The 20,666-nt window shown below is 34.2% G+C and overlaps 1 protein-coding gene across 1 annotated transcript; it reads right to left on the bottom strand.

Moving 5' to 3' along the window:
- Positions 1–4,915: 4,915 nt before the first annotated feature.
- Positions 4,916–5,944, bottom strand: LOC132038200 (putative serine/threonine-protein kinase-like protein CCR3). Its single transcript, XM_059428910.1, has one exon. The coding sequence runs from the start codon at positions 5,942–5,944 to the stop codon at positions 4,916–4,918; it is 1,029 nt and encodes a 342-aa protein (XP_059284893.1).
- Between the last annotated feature and the right edge of the window lie 14,722 nt (positions 5,945–20,666).

Genomic DNA, 20,666 nt, shown 5'->3' with positions numbered 1-20,666 from the left:
TTTGAAGTTTTGATGTAGTATTGCTTTAGACTGCTGTATCTCATTTGGATCATTACCTGTCACCAACAAATCATCTACATAGACAAGTATGAGCACAAATTTACCATGAGATGATCTAGTGTGTAATGAATAATCATGTTTTCTCTAAGTAAATCCAGAATTAAGAAGTGCCTGAGACAACTTCAAATTCCATTGCCTAGATGCCTGCTTGAGTCCATATAGGGATTTGAGCAGTCTACACACCCTATGCTCCCCCTGACTGCCAAATCCCTGAGGTAAGCTCATACACACCTCCTCAGTGAGATCCCCATTCAAAAAGGCATTATGAATATCTAGTTGATAAATGGGCCAATGTTTGAGGGCAGCAACAGCTATAATAGACCTAACAGTAGTCAATTTTGCAACAAGAGAGAAGGTATCATGGAAATCAAGCCTTTCTCTTTGAGTGTACCCTTTTGACACTAACCTAGCTTTAAACCTTTCTACAGTGCCATCTGAATTGTACTTAATTTTATAGATCCATTTACAGCCAATGAGAGTCTTACCAATAGATAGATTAACTAACTCCCAAGTGTTATTAAGTTTTAGTGCTTCTATCTCAAGTTGCATAGGTTGTACCCATCTTGTGTCCTTACTAGCCTGAGCAAAGGAAAATGGTTCAGTATCAGAAGAAAAGGAAGAAAGAAAGGCCTAATAGGATAGGGAAAGATGAGAGTAAGCAACTGAGTGATGAATGGGATGAGAAGTAGAAGAAGTGGTAGGCAAAGGAGGATGGACATAGTCAGTTAACCATATGGGAGGTTTTGTGGTTTTACTAGATTTCCTGGAAGGAACAGAGGGTGGTAAGCTAGGAGGAATAGAAGTAGCAGGGGAAAGAGATGGACTAGAGGATGCACTACTAGAATCAGCAGCAGAAACTGGAGTGTCTAAAGGAGGAGTGAGAGAGGATGAAGGAGGAGAGAATAAAGGAGGAGAGGAGGCTGGGGATGAAGGAGCATCAGGTAGAGGTTCAGGAATAGAGGAAGTAGGTAAGCAAGGAGAAGAAGTAGTAGGATAAGAAGCAGTAGGTGGATCTTGATCAAATAATGGAATGAATGAAGGATGAAAAGATAAAAAACTGCTTTTGGTATATCTAAAAGGAAATATGTGCTCTTTAAAGAGGACATCCCTAATAACAAAGAACTTATTATGTTCTATATCATATAACCTATATCCTTTTTGAACATTGGAGTAACCCATGAATATGGCAGGAACAGACTTGGGTGTAAACTTATTTGAGTAGTCAGTTTTAGTAGCAAAACATAAGCAGCCAAACACCTTCATATGAGTATGAGAGGGTGCAATTCCATGGAACATGTGATAAGGTGACTTGCCCTGAAGAAAAGGACTTGGCAATCTATTTATGATATAAGTTGCAGTGAGGATGCAATCACCCCAAAATTTCATAGGGACAGCAACTTGGAATTTTAATGCCCTAGCAACATCTAATAGGTGTCTATGTTTTCTTTCTACAACACCATTCTGTTGTGGTGTATGAACACAACTACTTTGGTAAACAATGCCCTTGGAGGTAAAGAAAATAGCACAGAGAGAATTGAAAAACTCAGAACCATTGTCTGATCTAAAGACTTTAGTAGTGACTGAGAATTGATTTTCAATCATTTGAATGAAATTTTTGAGAACAACAAACGCATCACTTTTCAGTCTTAACAAGAATGTCCAAGTCATTCTAAAATAGTCATCCACATGAGTAAGAAAATACTTGAAGCCATCATAAGTGCAAATTTTATCAGGGTCCCATACATCTATATGAACAAGTTGAAAGGAATGACTGGACTTAGTAGTACTTAAGGGAAAAACATTTCTGGTTTGCTTAGCTATTGGACAAACATGACAATTACAAGAATTAAAATGACTAATGTACTGTCTTATTGGGGAGATTTGTTGTAGTACTGGATAAGAGGCATGACCCAGCCTTTGACGCCATAATATGCTAAGAGGTGTATGAACAGAAGTAGACAAACACTTGGAATTCTGAGAAGCAGCAGGTGTTGCAGGATTGAGGATGTAGAGTCCATCCTTAATGCTACCAATCCCCCTCACCTTGCCACTGAAAAGGTCTTGAAAGATGCAGAAATCAGGAAAGAAACTAATAGAACATTTTAATTCTTTAGTGTATCTGGCAACTGACAGTAAGTTGGACTTGAAGTTAGGGACATAAAGAACATTAGTGATGGTTTGAGAGTTTGTAAGAGTATGACCTCCTATGTGTGTGACCCTAGTGGTGTTACCATTTGGAAGGTGTACATATTTAGGAGTGGAATCAGGCACAGTAGTAGGACATTCAATAAGTTCAAAGCAGCAATCATGTGATTTTTTGCAACAGAGTCAATAATCGAAACACATTAGTTATTAGAAGACTCACCTGCTATGTTGGCTCTCTCAATTGTTGCTCTCTCATCATTCAATATTTTGAGAATCTGATGGTATTGTTCCTGAGTGAATATTGGGCTAGCTTGTATAGATCCAACCCCATATGCGGTGTTCTAGTTATTCTACAGGTCTGAACTTCCATAACCGTTGCATTTCCCTTCTTCTGTAACTTTAGCATTGTGTGCCCTTGGTGCAGTGTAGTTCCCTCTCTTCTTATTGGTAAACCCAAAACCAGGTGGATATCCTTTTAGTTTGTAGCATAGGTCTCTAGTGTGTCCCCTCTTGTGACAGTAATCACAATACAAGTCATCATTCCATCTAGGTCTAACACTTGGATTATTAGCAACTGGAAATTGTCTACCATTTGAGTTATTAGCAATTATGAAGGAATTGGCATTTGAACTAGTCACATTTGAACTACATGTGTTTATGTTGACATTGTTAGAAGCTGTAACTGGCTAAGAGAGTTGTTGAAGAGTTTGGTTGTCGATTAGGTAAAGAGGTTGGTTACGGTATTCGTTTTGAAGATTGTCTTGGGCGTAAACCGTTATCAAATATATGACCGATGGTATGCTTTTGAGGAGATCCGATTGATGATAATTTGTCCCAGTATTCGGTCATAATGCTTGATGAAACACACGAAAGAACAATTCACACTGATGTTCTCTTTGGTTTGCTTAAGCAACTTTTGAAGAGAAGACCTGACCTTCATCTAATTGTCACATCTGCAAAATAAAATCACTGAAATTTTCTAATTATTTCTTTGACTGCAACATCTTTACAATCTCGGGAAGAACTTTTCAAGTAGAGATACTCTACAAAAAGCAGGCAGAAAGTGAGTATTTTGATGCGGTTTTAATCACTGTTATGCATATCCACTTGATAGAACCTGAAGGTGATATCCTTCTCTGCTTGACTGGTCAAGAGGAGATTGATTATGCTTGCCAGTGTCTTCTGATGAAAGGACTAGGTAAAAATGTTCCTGAACTGATCATACTACCTGTCTATAGTGCCTTGCCCAGTGAAATACAGTCCATAATTTATGATCCTGCCCCGCCAGGAAAGAGAAAAGTTGGTGTTGCTACAAATATTGTTGAAGCTTCTTTGACAATTGATGGTATATATTATTTTATCGATCTTGGATTTGCAAAGAGGAATGTCTAGATCCAAAACAGGGGCTTGATTCACTGGATTTTATCCCAATTTCACAAGCATTAGCAAAACGACGAGCAGGGCGTGCTGGACGAACTGGACCTGGGAAGTGCTACCGTCTGTATACCTAAGTTAAATTTTTATTATATAAATTTGGTTAGGATGAGGGCTTGATTTAAAATATAGGTAGCTATATGGGTGGAGTTGATCTTTGGAAAAGTTAGACCCCGGTAATTTCAATGATCAGTCAGATGTATTATAAAATTCTGGTCCTTAGTGATTCTGAAGAAGTATATTAAGTTAAAAGCCAATCTTATATTCATTTCTTGCAATTATCTCTTGTCATGAATAACATATTCTGGTGTAGAACAATTTCTATTTCTATTTATAGAAAACTAAACCATTTGAAATTGAATTCAATTTTTTTGCGCTTCAACTTCTTTCATGTTATTACGATGTTGTCTTAGTATAATTTCTTAATTTGTTACAATTATCTCTCTTCGCTCTTTTTTCTTTGAAACAATCCGCGCATCGTGCTGGTACGTACACTAGTTATGCTAAAAAAATGTAATTTTTTTTTAAGATTGTATAGTCACTAAACTTTATCTAATATGTTCCCACTTGGCTAAATTTTAGGCCATGTGCATTTAAATTTGTTGTGACTTATATTACGCAAGGACTTAGTGCGCAAAAGCAGCCAACAACCGTCAGTCATTTAAGTCATTTTGCGCAATAAAAAGGTATTTTGGTAACCTTTTTTTTTTTTTTTTTCTGGGGTACTTTGGTCTTTGGTTGGTTCTCTCTTTTTTTGGGTCATTTAAGTTCCACACTCCAATTAGTTCATGGTCTTCAACCTTGTATGACTAATTCAATCCCAAAGAAAAATAACGTGCAACAGCTTCAGATATGGATACTCTTAGGAGATCACAAATTAAGTCAATTAAGTGTATATTCTACCTTTAATAAGATGTATCGTGTTTGAACTCTGAAACGAAATATATGAAGCATTTTAGTCTCGTAAGAAAAATTATGTAGTTACAAGGCGGATACTTTTTTAGAAGGAATAAAATCGTGTGTATTGTGTATAGACTATTAAGAAAGTAGACTTGCCCTTAACTTCAAGAATCCAATAACACCAAGTTCTTTTTACCCTTAACTTCAAGAATCCAAAAACACTAAGTACTTCTCAAATAAGTATACTATATTAATTTTATACCAAGATCACATGCATAACCAGTTCTTCGTTATTCTTTTCTTTCGTAAAAATTTCTTAACATTACTTTATAGTCCAGCCACCATTTTCTTCGTAGGTGGTGGTAAAATGGATTAATCAACAAGGCGTACAAATTTCACCATTGCCAGAACAGAGATATTGAGAATGCGGATATATACCACAAGGACAATTACTTTGTCCACATGAACCTGGAAGAATGGTTGGTAAAGGAAGGGCAGCCCCTTGAGGATACATATTACTAGTCCAACCTGGTCCCCAACAGACCACTGAAAAATTTCTTGTCGTCAATCCACACGTAAAATTTGACCCAGCTGCGACTGTTTCAAAAGCTATACTTTCTATAACATTACTTGAAAATGCACCATTTCCACCCCAGCAAACAACTGTATGATCCATTCTATGAATTCCACAAGTATGATTCATTCCCATAGCTATTCCAATATACTCGTTAAACAAATTAGAAGGAACATTCAATTGACCGTCGTTGTTATCACCTTTGCAAATTAAGAACCCGTTAGTGTTCACCCCACAAGCATGCCTTCCGCCTGCATATATGTTCACCATCTTTTCATTACCAAATCCTGATTGGATAGTTGAAGCGATATCACTGTTTCCCCAACAGACAACCTTGTATGAACTTTCCAAAACCCCGCAAGAAAATTTAGAACCAGATGAGATTGATATGAATTGTGATGACCCATTCGGTTGTTGACTCGTATCGCCTCTCCAGCAGGTAGCATTATGGGTACTGTTCGTTATGGCGCAAATTTGAGCATCACCCATAGTAACGTTTGTTAACAAGTTTGAGTAACTGAAATACAGCCGTTTGGGGACGAAACTGCTATCCCAGAAGAGGAGCGAAGATCCACCGGAGAGGACAGCAGTGAAGCCGTCGAGGCCACCAGCGATGAATTCGAAGGAAACGTTTGGTGAAATAGGTGTGGCCATCGATTGGCCGTCTCTCCAACATTGGATACTTTGGGTTTTTTGGTAAGCGACTATGCCGCAGATAGTGGGATCATCGTCGTAGACGATGGCAAGAGTGGTGGAGGAGCCACCCAGGGCTTGCACATAAATCAAGATGTTTACAAGGGTGACGACGACGGTGGCTGAAGGCGTCCTCATCTATGTGTTTTTGACAATTCTTCCGTAATTGGTAAAGAAAAAGAGAAAAATACACAAGAAATTTTTTACACTATCAAATCTATATATCTATCTCTCTATATATACTAAAGCTAGGAATGAAAACGGCGAGGTGACACTCTCTAAGGCCAAAACAATATATTTATTTATTTTCTTTTCTTTTTTTTGGCATTTTCTTCATTGTTTTCAGATTTGTTTAGTTTATGATTTTGAACAAATAGGAGTATATTTGGAAAGACCACAACTATTGACGTCATCCAATTAAATGGACAATTAATACGTGTTAATGCCTATTCCAGGTTCAGCTGTTTTTTGCTCATTTTAATGTCCAATCAAAGTGAATAATTAGTTCATATTACACCATTATATTATTGGTATAAGTTTCCGTAAGATGTGAGATTTCTAATTATCAATCATCAATTAATCAAGCATCAATCATCAATCAATTTATAATAAAGCTAGAACTAAGAAAGGTGATGTGGTACTTCTCTTTGGCAAAGATTACAAGTTATATTTTTTCTCAAATTTATAAAAAGAATTCCTTTGTTTGTCTAAAAATCTGCAGAAAAATGTAGACAAAGTTTTGTGACTATACTATCTTAAAAAAACATTACAATCTTTTAGCATAATTATCTAACTGACCTAAATAGCATAAACCATCCGAAAGATTCCCCCTAAAACTATCACGGTAACAACCCAAAACAAATCCCATTTTCTATGCCTAAAAAGTAGTAATTGAATTCCTGCTAATTTTGAGGGCTAATTTAATTTGTTTGATTTCAAAAGAAAAGATTCCATTTGGGCCATATTTATTTTCTTTTCTTTTGCATTCAAATTTGGATAATGCACATATTTCAACATGTTACATACACAATTTAGAATAATTTTTTTATTTATATTTTTGTACTGTTTGAAAATTTAAATTTTTAACAATAGTGTACATGAAATATATAATATTGTAATTAAGTATATACTGTAAATATAATTTGTATATTGGTATAAGTTAAAGGATACATATTACTAGTCCAACCTGGTCCCCAGCAGACCACGTAAAAATTTGTTGTTGTCAATCCATATTTTTTCCACTTCTTCTTCCCATCGAACTTAAACAATTAGCTAAAGGCAAATTAAGCTAAACAAATATACTCCTAACACCGTGGCCTCTTAGTCAATATTGGTAAGAAAACTATTTCCAAGGAGTAAAATTTTTCAAGTTTATGGTTTCTGTAGTCTTGTGTTTATTCATATAATTATTGTAGAAGAAGATAAGATTTTGCGCAAGTATTCGACAAAGAAACATTATTAGAACTTAGAAAATGTTAGGGAGAGGTGATAAGGATGCAGCAAGAATGCTGAGGATGATTTCGGGAAAATAAAACAAAGCAGATGAAGGCAACCCAAACAGTTAGTGACGTTAACAGAAAGCACTCTTCAACAAAAGAAACAACATTAAGGAACATCAAAGTTGTACATTTGGAGAATTTGTTTGTCCAGATAGAAGGAATTCTTGAGGTGTTTCATGCTGAAGGAGGGAAGTTGCAATTTATCCATGTTTCTCACCTTTGACCTTTTTATTAATACCATTGCAGTTCAAAAAAAATTTGCCAAACGAAACCTTATTGCATTCCTAAAACAGTGATTAATGGTCTTGTCTTCAAAAAAATTCAGTTGAGTCTTGATACCCAAAATGATGTTTTGAAGTGGCCAAGGGGTAGAAGCAATGTCCAGTATCCAGTGGATTAGCATCATAGAGTCAGTTACTAATCTCTTTTTTAACTTTTTATTTATTTAAAAAAAATAAAAACTCCTAGAAGACTTTAGTTTATCTCCTATAGTTAACTACACTGGTGTAAACACTCGGTGCGGGTAAGTTTTTATTATCCGTATCTCACGCTCATATCCCACTTTCAAAGGTTACCTCCTCTATCCCACTCAATTTCTTCATTAATCATCACCTTTTTTTCTCCATTTACATATCCCATCTTCCTCGCACGATTCCATATCTGTAAATCATTGTTGCAAAATTTGGGAAAAGTATATTTGGGTAGGTTTTCCTTTTTCTATTAGTGTATTTTTTTCATATTAAATTCTTCCTTTTCACTACTTTCAAGCGAATTGAAGTATCAAATTGTTAGGGTTTTAAAGAATAATTCTCTATTTCTCCATTAATTTCTTCACCCTCTACTATACAAAATTTCGATTGTCCTTCTTTTGACTTAGGAATTTCTCAACAACAAGATGATGTTGTTGCAGGCTCTATCGAAAGAATGGTTGCTGAGAGGTGTACGAAGCAAATCCATGATCTTCAATAAGGATTAAAAAAGCCGAAGATTGCAAAATCTACAAAAAAAAATAAAAAAAAATTAGATGCCATAAAAGTTATAAAAAGGAGAAAAATTCGTGCTGGAGCTTCGGGTAGCAAGGCAAAAAAAAGTTGTAGAACCAAAAGCAGAAGCAGACAACGAGCTTGAACCATTGATGAAGCAGGTGTTACGGTCCACTTTTACGCGGACGCATAAAAGGTTCTCATAATTTGGCTGCTTTGTCGTGAACAAGCAGAGTCGTGCGCCACCTAATTTATTGAATGGGAATTGATTTGTTAATTTTTTGAAAACCTTTAAAAAAATCAGAGAACGGAGTAAGGGTTACGGTGATTCGGGAAGGTTTTAAGCACCGAAAGAATGGTTTGATCTAACATTTTATGGCTAAAAACTTGTATAACTTGTTTGTAAAATGCGTCTAGGATTTATATGTATAAAGTTTGAAAGAGGCATATCCATGGTTAATTAATTGGAAAAGAAAGTATATCTTATTTGGAAAATGAGCTTTCGGGGGTGTTTCACTTTTAAAAATCATGAAATTTAATTATGTCCTTAATTCAATTAATGAATTAATTTTATAACTGGGCTAATTATGAAGGAATGAATCTCTTCAAAATGTGTACGGTTTACTAAAACTTTGAATTATAAATATAACTCAACTTCTTAACCCGCTAATGAACTCGTTTGCTTTTAACTCGAAGACATGCGTGATCTTTAAGTTATTGGGCAACAAGTGCTTTAACTTTGTAAAATAAGAACTTTTTCCCTTTTTTTAAAAAAGATCTCCCTTTTTAAGAATGTATCTCTAGGGCTGTTTTGGAGGTGCAAAGTTCGGGCTTCAAAACCCTTTGGATGATCCTGAAAATTAGCTATTAGGCCTAGAGACCTTGAGAAGATCTCACTTTTCGGTATGTTTCGTATGGCACATATGCCAGGATCAATTTTTCAAGAAAAAAAAGACATTAATTAAACGGGAAAGGGCCAAATATAAGCTATCGAAAAAGAGTCAAATATAGTTACAAATAACTGAAGGTCAAATATCCCCTACCTGAACATTATACCCCTTTACAATTAAAGTTGATGGCATTATTATTTTAATAAAATAAATATTATGCTAATTTACAAACCCAATTTTCTCCTCCTCCCTATATTTCAACCCCACCTCCCCTCTACTACTACCATCCTTATGCCCACCACCATTGATTAAATACACCAAGGACTGAAGAAGACCTTCCATTCTTAAGTCATGGAAAATTCAAATGCACAACATTAATGCTAAAGTCTTGGCTTTGAATCAATTGGATTTTGACTTGTTGACCCTCTATCAATTTATAATGCATTTGACATCTCTTTCATTGCGATTGTTTATTATTTTTTCGGCATGATGAATGATGTGTACAGGGGAAAAGATTCAATCTTTTTCGAAACGAAACACCTCAAAAAAGTAAAAATTCAACGTAATGTAAACCTACCCATCTACAGAGGGCAAGATGCAATCTTTTTCGGTTCTTGAATAGCCAAAAGCACATGTGAATACGTATGTGTGAAAACTTAGAACCCACATCCAAATTTTCACTTAACTGCCAATAATTACAAAAAAATGGTACTCAGATCTCAAAAACTGATTAAATTTTAACCCACAGTAAATGTTTTATCCCAATCTATTCATAGAGAGCCAAAATTGATTTTATTAAGGACAAAGCTTGACATGATTATAAAAAAGATCTTAATATTAGTATATTTACGACTTCCTTTTATTATAGCACTATTTTTAACAGTGATATGGACTTTTGATTTGATTAATCTGATTGTCATTCTTTAGTATTTAATTAACCAGGGCATAAGGAAGGTAGTAGTAAGGGGAGGTGGGGTGGAAGTAAATAGAGAGTGAGAGGGGCAAAATTGAGTTTGTAAGTGAGGTGACATATCACATAATAATTATTTTATTAAAATAATAAAGATTGGGTTAAGTATAACTATATAACGGTTGGGCTATATTTAGACCCAAAATATAATGAAGGGTATATTTAGCCCTTTTTCGATAGTACAGGGGCATATTTGGCCCTTTTCCGTTAATTAAACTTGTCTCTTTGTAAAATCTGGAAAAAATGCTACTTTTTGCCTTGAGCTTATTCTGAAAAGAAGAAAACTGAAATGTTGATCCATTTTCACTCTTTGAAAATCTCTAGCTCATTTTGATTTTTGAACGATGGAAAATATCATAAGAACAACATTCAATCATTTCACCGACTATGATTCTCACGTATTCCGCTAGGATTCATCTAGCTTAAGAAAGTAAAAATGTTTAGTAATTTTTTACAAGCACAAACACATAAAGAAATGAAATAAAGGTAAGGATAGAGTTAACTAATCAGGGCTTTGCCCCATTCTCCTGGGTTGTTGGAAAACTTACACAAATAGTTACCTTTTAATAGCTTCTACTAGTTATAGTTATAAGTTGAAGATTTACAATTCGTAGCTGCTTTTGGTTGTATTTCAGTTGTATCTCATATTTTTGAAATACAGTGAAATATAGCGAAATACAGAGAAATCTAAAACACGTTAGAGTAAATTTAGGCTCTATTTTTGGAACATATTTTGTTAAAAAAATTCTGAGAGAAAAAATAGCCTATATTTTTGGAACATAATATTCTTTTCCTTTTAAATAGTAAGTCAAATTAAATCAACCATATTTCACACAAATCCTTTGAAGAGTAAAATCAGGCCCTATTTATGGAACAGTTTTTTTTAAAAAAAAAAATTATGGGCTTCAATTTAAAACTTCTCATAAATCACGCAAAACGGTTGTTCTTCCATAAAAGCTTACAAATCTCTCTCAACTTTTATCACAATCAAAACTTTTTGAATTCAAAAACCACTAAAGATCTAAAAACTTCCAAATACAAAAAAATATACACTGAAATATAATGAAATATGGTTAATTTTTTAAGAAATATAAAGTTGTATTATGCGTATATACAATATAATGAAATATATCAGAAACTGTTTCATAAATTAGAAATACAAAATGCAGAAATACATTGAAATACAGCGAAATACAAAAGTCGTGAAAACAAAGTGTAGTAAAAATAGGCTCTATATTTGAAACATTCACTATATTTACACCAAAAAAAGATAAATATATTGAAATACAACGAAATAATATACTGAAATACACTGAAATATACTGAAAATTAAATATACTGTTTGTTAATACATAGAAATACACTGAAATATACTGAAACATTTTATCAAACACTTGGTGGGCATTAAGCTCCACAACTCTCATCAATGGTGTTTCGTGGGAAAGTGGAGTCATCTCAGATTGCTACAAAAAGGACGTTATCCGGAGATAAAGACTTTCAATTGGACTAGTTAATAAAGCTTTACTCCGTCGTCCTTCACCGTTGTTAGAGCTCTTTTTTTCACTCCGTCGTCGACCATGGCTTCACTCCGTCGTTGACCATGGCTTCACTTCGTCGTCGACCATGGCTGCTACTACTACTGTAGGATTCTTCTGATTTGTAAGAGAAAATGAGATCTACGTAGGTGATGGAACAAAGAGAGAAAGAGGTGTGAGGTTGAAAATAAATTTGGCAGGTGAGAGAAAATCAATTTAAAAGATTAGGAGATGGAATGGAGAGAGAAAGAGAGGTGAGGGAGAAAATAGATTTGATAGGTGAGAGAAAAATATTTGAAAAAAAAAAAGATTGTGGGTAAGTGGGAGAGAGGTACCTTATTTTTAGGGAAATACACTGCAGTTACAAAAACAAGTTATAGATGGTAATTTGATAAATAATTAAGCTACCAAATATAATTATAAAAAAAAGATAGCTATTACTAATAAATAAGTCTTAGAGGTAGTTATGGGTTGTAAATTTTCCTTAATGTTATTGGGCTGCTGGCCCATGCGAGCAGGCTGACTCGATGATGGTTATTATGTTGGGCTTTCCGGCCCAACTCAGAATGTGGAAAGGAGTCCATGGGACTCGTTTATACAAAAGAAAAGAAAGAAGAAAGATTAGCATGTGAAACGAGACAGAAATGATTACTAGCCAATCAGTACTTAACAGACATTTGTGAAACTTAAACATATCAATTTAACCAAAAAACACACGTCTCGTGTAATTAAGACACCCAACTAAGTTGAAAATTAAACACTTAAAAATATGTTTCCACAACAGAGATCTAGTGGGGCTAAATAGAGGCTAAAATGCATTATCAGTTCTTTCAGTTACAAAACCAAAGGTTTAAGTCGACTTCTGGGAATTTAATGACTTAAAGCCACTGCCAAACGAACTAAAACTCGACTCATACTCATCACGTTGAGTTGTTCATCATTTTTTAAACTCGACAACTAAGAGGACAATTTCAACACACACTTTGCACCATACTTGAAGTCCTTGACAGGAAGAAAAGCTTCGTCTTATCAGCTAATGATACCCCGAGAAATAGTCACACTATGTCACAAATCACACACAAATAGTGACCTCTTACTCTTGCTTAAAATAAACTTATACAACCAGAGGGTCGTCTAATAGTTAAATACTCGACATTTTTTGCCTAACAAACAACATTGAGTTATCCTATACCATTCTTAACGCAAAGAGAAAACTTCCAAAATATTAAACATGGACTGTTTTTACTCTTAAGAAATAGGCAAACAGAGTTTCGTATAGGCATGATCACTTAGATTGAAATTGCATCTGAGCTTTTTGAAAGTTTAACCCCCTGTTTGGATGGTGATTTCCCGTGGTTCATTAATGTATGATTTTCTATGAAACCATGTTTGTTTTCATTATTTTTAAAATTATGTGGTATGGTGTTGTAAACCCGTGGTTCATTCCATGGTTATATAACCATGAACAGACCCAATTTTTAAAATCACGAATTTGGTGGTTTTTCCTTATTTACGTATTTCATTTCTCCATTATACCCCACCCTCCACCATCCACCCCACCCTACCACCCCTAACCCCACCCCAACCCATCCCCGCCACTCACCCCACCCCACCCTGCCGTACCACCCATCCCAATCCCCAACTACCCCACTCCTCTGCCACCCCAACCACCAACCACCAACCACTACGCCTCACCACCATCCAACCCCACCCCACAACAACTCACCCGTACCCCATCCGACACCACCCCCACCCACTACCCCTCACCACCGCCCAACCCCACCCCCACCCCCACAACCACTCACCCCCCACCCTACCACCCACTACCCCCACTCTCATACCACGACCACCCCCTCCACCACCCCCACCCACCCCTCCACCACCCCCACCCACTACCTACTTATTTTTTAAAGTTCCTATTTTATTCTTTACGAGTTTTATTAATATATATATATATATATATATATATAAGAGTTAAGATTATTTTAGTAAACTTATAAGTTGTTATACAATACTATACTGATCAAACCAAATAATACAAATGTTGTTAAACCACAACAAATGATCGATCTATCCAAACATTGTGTTCATTAATACATGACAATACAATACAACACTATACTGTACCATACCATACTGTACATTAATGAACCACGGGAAGCAACCATCCAAACAGAGGGTAAGGGATAAGGCATCATTACCCCCCTGAACTATAGCCAAAGTTGCTACGACACACCTTACCTTTTCTTGGGTCCTATTATCCCCCTAAACTTTTTTAAAACGAAATAATTACCCCCCCCCCCCCCCCCCCAAACGCTGATGTCCACTCTTATATGGGAGAGTGACATACACTCTCCTTGCCCCACGTATATATATATATATATTTTGTAATTTTCTTTCACTTACGTGTCAATTTTTTTTTTTTTTTTAAAAAAACAAACATGAAAAACTGAATTTTCTTCAAAAAAAATAATGAAAAATGGATATTTAAAAGATCTGAAAAATTGATTTTTTTTTAAAACCTGTTTTTTTTTAAAAGAAAAAAAAAACAAAACTGAAAACATGGATTTTTTTAAAATATGGAAAACTTGAATATTTTTTTAAAATGTCTTAAAAAATCTTGATTTTCATGATTTCATTTTTTTAGGACACCTTTTATTTTTCAAATAAATTTGGATTATTAAAAAAAAAAAAAACAGAAAAAGTGTTTTTCTTGTCAAAATGTGAAAAAATTGAATTTTATAAAAATTTGGAAAAATTAATTATTTTTTAAAATGTGGAAAACCTGTTTTTTAAACTAAATTTGGAAAACTAGATTTCTAAAAAAAGGATTTTTCATATTTTTTTAAAAACAATTCAGTTTTCAATATTTTAAGAAAATACATATTTTTAAGAAAAAAATAAGTTTTCCACATTTTTATGCTTCTCACTCTCCCAAAGAGAGTGAAACACACTCTCCTTGACACGTCATCGCTCTTTCTTGCCACATCAATGTTTAGGGGGATAATTATTTTATTTTTAAAAAGTTTAAGGGCGGGGGCGGGGGGGGGGGGGGGTTTGGTAATAGAGCGAGAGAAAGAAAAGGTGTGTCGTAGCAACTTCGGTCATAGTTGAGGGGGTACTAGTGCCTTATCCAAAAGTTTAACGAGTTTAACAGTGAACTTGAAACAAAACAGTGCCTTAATCCCTTTAAGGTACATGAATCATATGAGAGGTGTTTAGGCGGCTGCTATGAGCTTCTATTCTTTTAAATTATCAGCAAGTTACCGGGATGCATCTAGCCATATTTAATGTAACTCCGCACTAATTCTCATTAAAAAACTTGGTGTTAACTCAAATCATATCTTGACAAATAAAATTGGACAGAAGTTAATTTTTAAGTTGAGGGAAAAGTAATTGACTCATATATCTTCGAAAATCAATTTAGTTTAAAGAAAATTCAGATTTTAAAGTCATGAGTTGAAAACAACATTCGACTATTCAATCATCCTCTCGGACAAGAGGAAGTTAAAGGATTCCAACACCAAACAGATCACGAACTCAAACCAAACTTAGTTCTCTCAAATTGAGTAAGTTTTACTAAAACTACAAGTCGCAACTACTTGGAACAACAATTTTCATTTTAGTTGAATCTAAACACCCATTTAATAAAGGAAGACACCATAATGCTGGACATGAGCGTTATATATAATCTTAGCAGCCCAAAAAACACTAGAAACACATTCATCCATTTAAACTAAACTCGTTTTAACATACAAAGGACACTGAGAGAAGATATAAACAAATTGTGCTTTACGAACCAAAGGGCAGTTAGAATAAAATGAACTCATGCTGAAATCAAACAATTAAACCTTAGCTAAATATTTCGAGATTTAAACGAAAGAAGAGAAAACAACACTACATATATTAAACACAGAGAACAAAACTAAGAGAGTAAATGAAAAAGAAACATGGGCCGTGTATTGGTGTAGTTGGGCTGGGAATTTTTTGAGTTATTTGGGCCTAATTGGAGAATATGGCTTGTCTGGCAATCCTTTTGCTTGTCTTTAATACATGACCATTTTCATGTAAATTGCAGATAAATTATTTATTCAATTAATTAATTAAGCTTCTTGACTTAACAAAGTAAAATATATATATCTTTGCAAATGCGGAATAAATAATATTTGGACAATTTGAAATAAATATCAATTAAACACTTATTTTTTTTAACAAAATTAATACTTAAAATTTATGTAACATATATATGATGTATATTAAGATATTTCGCCAAACAAAATGGCAAAATAACATCAAATCTAGTTAAGAAGAATATTTGTTTTGACTTTTATGAATATGAATTTCACTTTGTTTGAATTCAAGAAGCTTGACTAGTTAATTTAAAATATGGAGGATCAAAATTGGGTGTCAACAGCAGGTATTTAAACATATGTATACATGTATTTGAATGTATGTGGAGTTGATTCTCAGTTTTTTGTTTGAGTTATATGTATTTTTATTCTGGGTGTTCAATTTTTGTTAAATATATAGGAGTTTGAACAAATGATGAATCATGTATTTGAACATATGTATAAATGTATTCGAATAAATTTGTGTATTTGAACCAGTGATGAACTGGAAAACCAGATCATGAAAAAATGTCGGGAAATACGTGAATCATTCAGTTTTAGAGACGCCACACAAAGTCGTTGAGGATGTGCAACCTATATCTCAGTTTTACTTGGCTGATGAGCTGCTTCCAAGCCAAATTGAGGAAACACGAATCATTTTGCATCTATCAGTTGCTTGAAACAAGCGTGCTAGTAAATAATAGATTTCCCCTTACACGACGGATTTCGACTCAGCTTCAGGTGTGTATTTATCTACATTTTAATGTATGTTGATTGTATTGTGTATTCAACCGTTAATTTTTGAATATGTATTATACATGAAGTAGTTCAGGTATGATCCGGGTGCGTATTTTTGACCAAAAAATAGCCATTTGAGTAAGATCCCATCACGGTCCCCTAGATACAGAGCTTTTTGATAAATATCGTGTGTGGCTTCGTAAGAGACTACTTGTCGGGTGAAAAACATACTATAACAAATAATCGTATGTATTTTTTTTAATTTCATTCTATAGACAGAACAAGGAAGACTATTACAAAAAGAAGATGGCCGTTTTTTGGCATGGAAGTAAGTACAATTTTGGCATCACAATTGTTGATGATAAAAAGCGGTTCTACCTTTTATCACTAACTGGGCAACTGTGGAATGATAAGGTGCAATCCCCGACTTATGTTTACATTTATTGAAGTACATTATGTATTTTTTTTTTGTTCTAACTATATGTATTTAATTATTTCAGCACATTGACGTCATTTTCTACTACTTGCGAAAGAAAGGCAAGTACATGTATACATATCTATATATGTATTTGAATATATTTGTGTATCTGAACCAGTGATGAACTGAGAATCAACTACACCTACTTCAAATACATATGCATACATACAAATACATGAAACAAATATCCAAAATACAAGTATATACATGAACCGAAATACAATTACGATCAATAACTCAAGATACAAATGTTTTCAATATGCATACATGGATTTAACAAATACACTCTTTTTTTAAGATCTTTGACGGTGAGGCTCCGGTTCATGTACACGACAGTGACATACATCGGACAGCTGACGACTACATACACCATGATGCTGGAATACAAATGAAGACTGATACAGGTCATGTAGATTCAACAGAGGTATATTTGTTATATTTACTGGTTCAAAAATCGGACATTTGACAACTTTACTCGGACAGCTGACGACTTTATGTCTACAACTCATATCAAGCCGCATGCCATAACGCAATTGTTAAGGCTGAAATACACAAGCTTGCTACATGTCTGCTAGACTAACAAGACATCGATTTGACAAAACACCCAGCTTACAAGGACAAGAGACAGATTGATAGCCTTGATGTATTGTATGTTGAGAATATGCCGCAGTAATATCCTGGGATCGGAGCATGTATATTTCTTGATTACATTTCCTTTTTTTTTCATACCTTTTGAATTATTCATATATTTCTTCCATTTTTTTCAGGGTTTGTGGTGTTTACGTGGCAACATTTGCTGAGTATTTGAGCTCGGGTCAAGGGTTCCAACAGAAATTGATGCAACGTTGCTCCGTATAAGATATGGTGCACTCCGATGGGACTACACGGCACGGAAGGTAGATGACAATTCGTATAGCGATAACAAGGAGCCACCAGAACTAGTTAGGCTAGCCATAGATTATGACACAGTTGAAGCAATTGATGTATAATTAGTACTGATTGTAATTTTGAATTGACCACCAAATTATCACTGTTTTTCTATCAATTTTTTAGATGCATTTTGGTAAAGAAAAAACAAATGTAATTTTTATTCTACATGCCGGTGTTTAGAAGTTCAATCGAAACAGTTGGAATTACTTTTGAGATTTGTGAATACACTATCTGACTGCAGTTTACCATGTATTTCATACTAATAAAAGTGTATTTAGTAGGCATTTGGACATGCGGTTTGAAACCATGGTTTGAAACCATGAGATGAAACCAGCGTTTGGACATGCATTTCATCTCATGGTTTCAAACCATGGTTTGAAGCCTAAAATCATCCAAAAAGGCATAATTTGGGGTTTCAAACCATGATTTCAAAAATTTTAAATATAAAATTTGACTCATAAGTTTATATTTTGTAAAAGGAGACCCAAAGTTGGTAGATATTTTTAATAATTACTCCCACCAACCATTTACCAACCTCATTAACTTCCACCAATCTTTATTTATGTCTACCAACCTCATTACTATTCATGTAAATTTTTTTTTTATTGAACTAAAATTTGATCAATTGATGTTGTATATTTTAGAAAGGTCTTCTAGTAACGTATTAATTTCGTTATGAACTATGACTTGCTCATTTGGTAAGATTGTATAAGAGTTGGGAATGTTTTGATAGTTTTCACAACTTATAGGGTTTTTATGTCTATAAGAGAAGATACAACTTAAGATGTCCAAATTGCATGTCCAAACGTGGTTTGAAACCATGGTTTCAAACCATGTCCAAACGGCTCCTTAACACAAGTATATATGTAGCGTATACTTCTGCCAAGTTTGATAAATTAGATGGTCGAAGAGTATATTTTACGTAAATTTCCCTATATATTGACTATAAGATGTTGGGGGTGGGGGGGGGGGGGGGCATGCAAATTTTGTGATTCATTTGTTCAGATCAGTGTTTTAAAAGGCGTTTTCGGGGCTAGCCCTGGGGCGGGGCGTATCAAAAATGCCCTGGGGCGAAAGTCTCCAAAGGCATACGCCTAGCAATTGGGGGCGTACGCCCGGGCGTTTGGGGCGAGTTTTTTTTGTTAGGGCGTGTTGGGGCGTAAGCTCAGAAAACTTCTTCAAACTAAAACGAAATTTGTTAAATAAGTCCTTAATATAATGCCCAAATTCTCAAAAGTCAACATGTAATTACTCAAATGTTTTAAAAAGGAACTGAAACATTAAATTTAAAAGTCAAGACCTTTTTTTATTGCTAGAATGCCTAATATATATTCTTTTCCAATTATTTATCTTATCTTCTACTATCTCAAAAAAGTAACGAGCGGTCACTTGTGCTTGTAAGTAGCGTATAATAGATTGTTCTAATTAGTTTTTTTGTGGGGGTGGATATATATATATATATATATATATATATATATATATATATATATATATATATATATATATATCACTTATTTATAGTTTTCTTCAATTTTTTACGCTATTTCACCTATTTATAAGTATTTATTATAATTATATCATTTTATAAAATACTAAAAATTAAAACCCCATGGGGCTTACGCCCCGTGCCTCGAGGCTTACGCCTCACTGAGGTAGACGTAAAACGCCCCGCCTTACGCTCTCGCCTTTTAAAACCTCTGGTTCGGATCAATAGTAAGAAAACTGAAGTATAATACAATAAAATTGGTAATGACAGTTGGAAGACACCATAAAGTCTATACTTCATATTTTAGAAAGGAAGCTAATATTTGATCAAAGAGGAAATACGCGTTGTCAGAGTATTTTTCTTGTTTGATTATTAAATGTAAAACAATAATTTGATGTCCTTTACTTGGCAATTTAGTGGATTAATTTGATTGCTGACTTGGAATTTGGAAATGATTCAGACATACGGTTAAAAAAAAGGATTATATTATTAGTGTAACTTTAACCTTTTATAGTGGGTTATTTATTGTTTATTTTAGATCACAATATTTAATTTTTGTTAAATAAAACTATTTGCAATAAGTGACGATCCAAGATTTTCATTCAGGGGATTCGAAAAAGAAAAAAAAGAAGAAGCTAAATATAAAAAATAATGTTGTCGATCGGAATCGAACCTAGGACGTTAATTAGAAAAAAATTTGTACACCTGAACCGCTTAACCTAACCTTTTGCATTTGTTTAAGGTATTCAAAAGTTAATATATGTACATAAACACAGAAAATTTATCCTACACATAAATCTGCCCCCGTCTGCAATTACTTTTTAAACGACTCTATACCTTTAGTGCATCGAAATTTAGCTTTACAGGGGCAAATACTTATTCACACAGAATGTAGATATACAGGAGTAAAAACTTATTCGCCCCAAAAGTTTATATGTAAATTTACTATAATTAAGTGATTTAATGAGGTGAAGAATACATATTAACTAACCATTAAGTGTGAAAAGTCTATGTGCAAATACGTGTCATGCATCTATTAGCTTGATATAAACACCAAATACGGATAAGTTGTCTCATGCAATCGCTAATACTGCATTCTAGTGGTCCTATCTGTAAGTATTTTTGAAGAGATATTCAACACACAAAAAGAAACGGGAACAAGTTTACTAGAACTTGAGAAGGGAATGATACAAGTTATTTTGAAAATTTTATTAAAGCTTCGATTTTAGTTAGTTACGAGTA

Source organism: Lycium ferocissimum, chromosome 11 (genome assembly GCF_029784015.1).
Source record: "Lycium ferocissimum isolate CSIRO_LF1 chromosome 11, AGI_CSIRO_Lferr_CH_V1, whole genome shotgun sequence".
In the NCBI taxonomy this organism is placed as follows: Eukaryota; Viridiplantae; Streptophyta; class Magnoliopsida; order Solanales; family Solanaceae; genus Lycium; species Lycium ferocissimum.
This window is presented reverse-complemented; position numbering and strand designations above follow the sequence as displayed.

Bases quoted from the DNA above. Each gene is read 5' to 3' on its own strand.
- LOC132038200 (XM_059428910.1), bottom strand. From the start codon at position 5,944: ATGAGGACGCCTTCAGCCACCGTCGTCGTCACCCTTGTAAACATCTTG.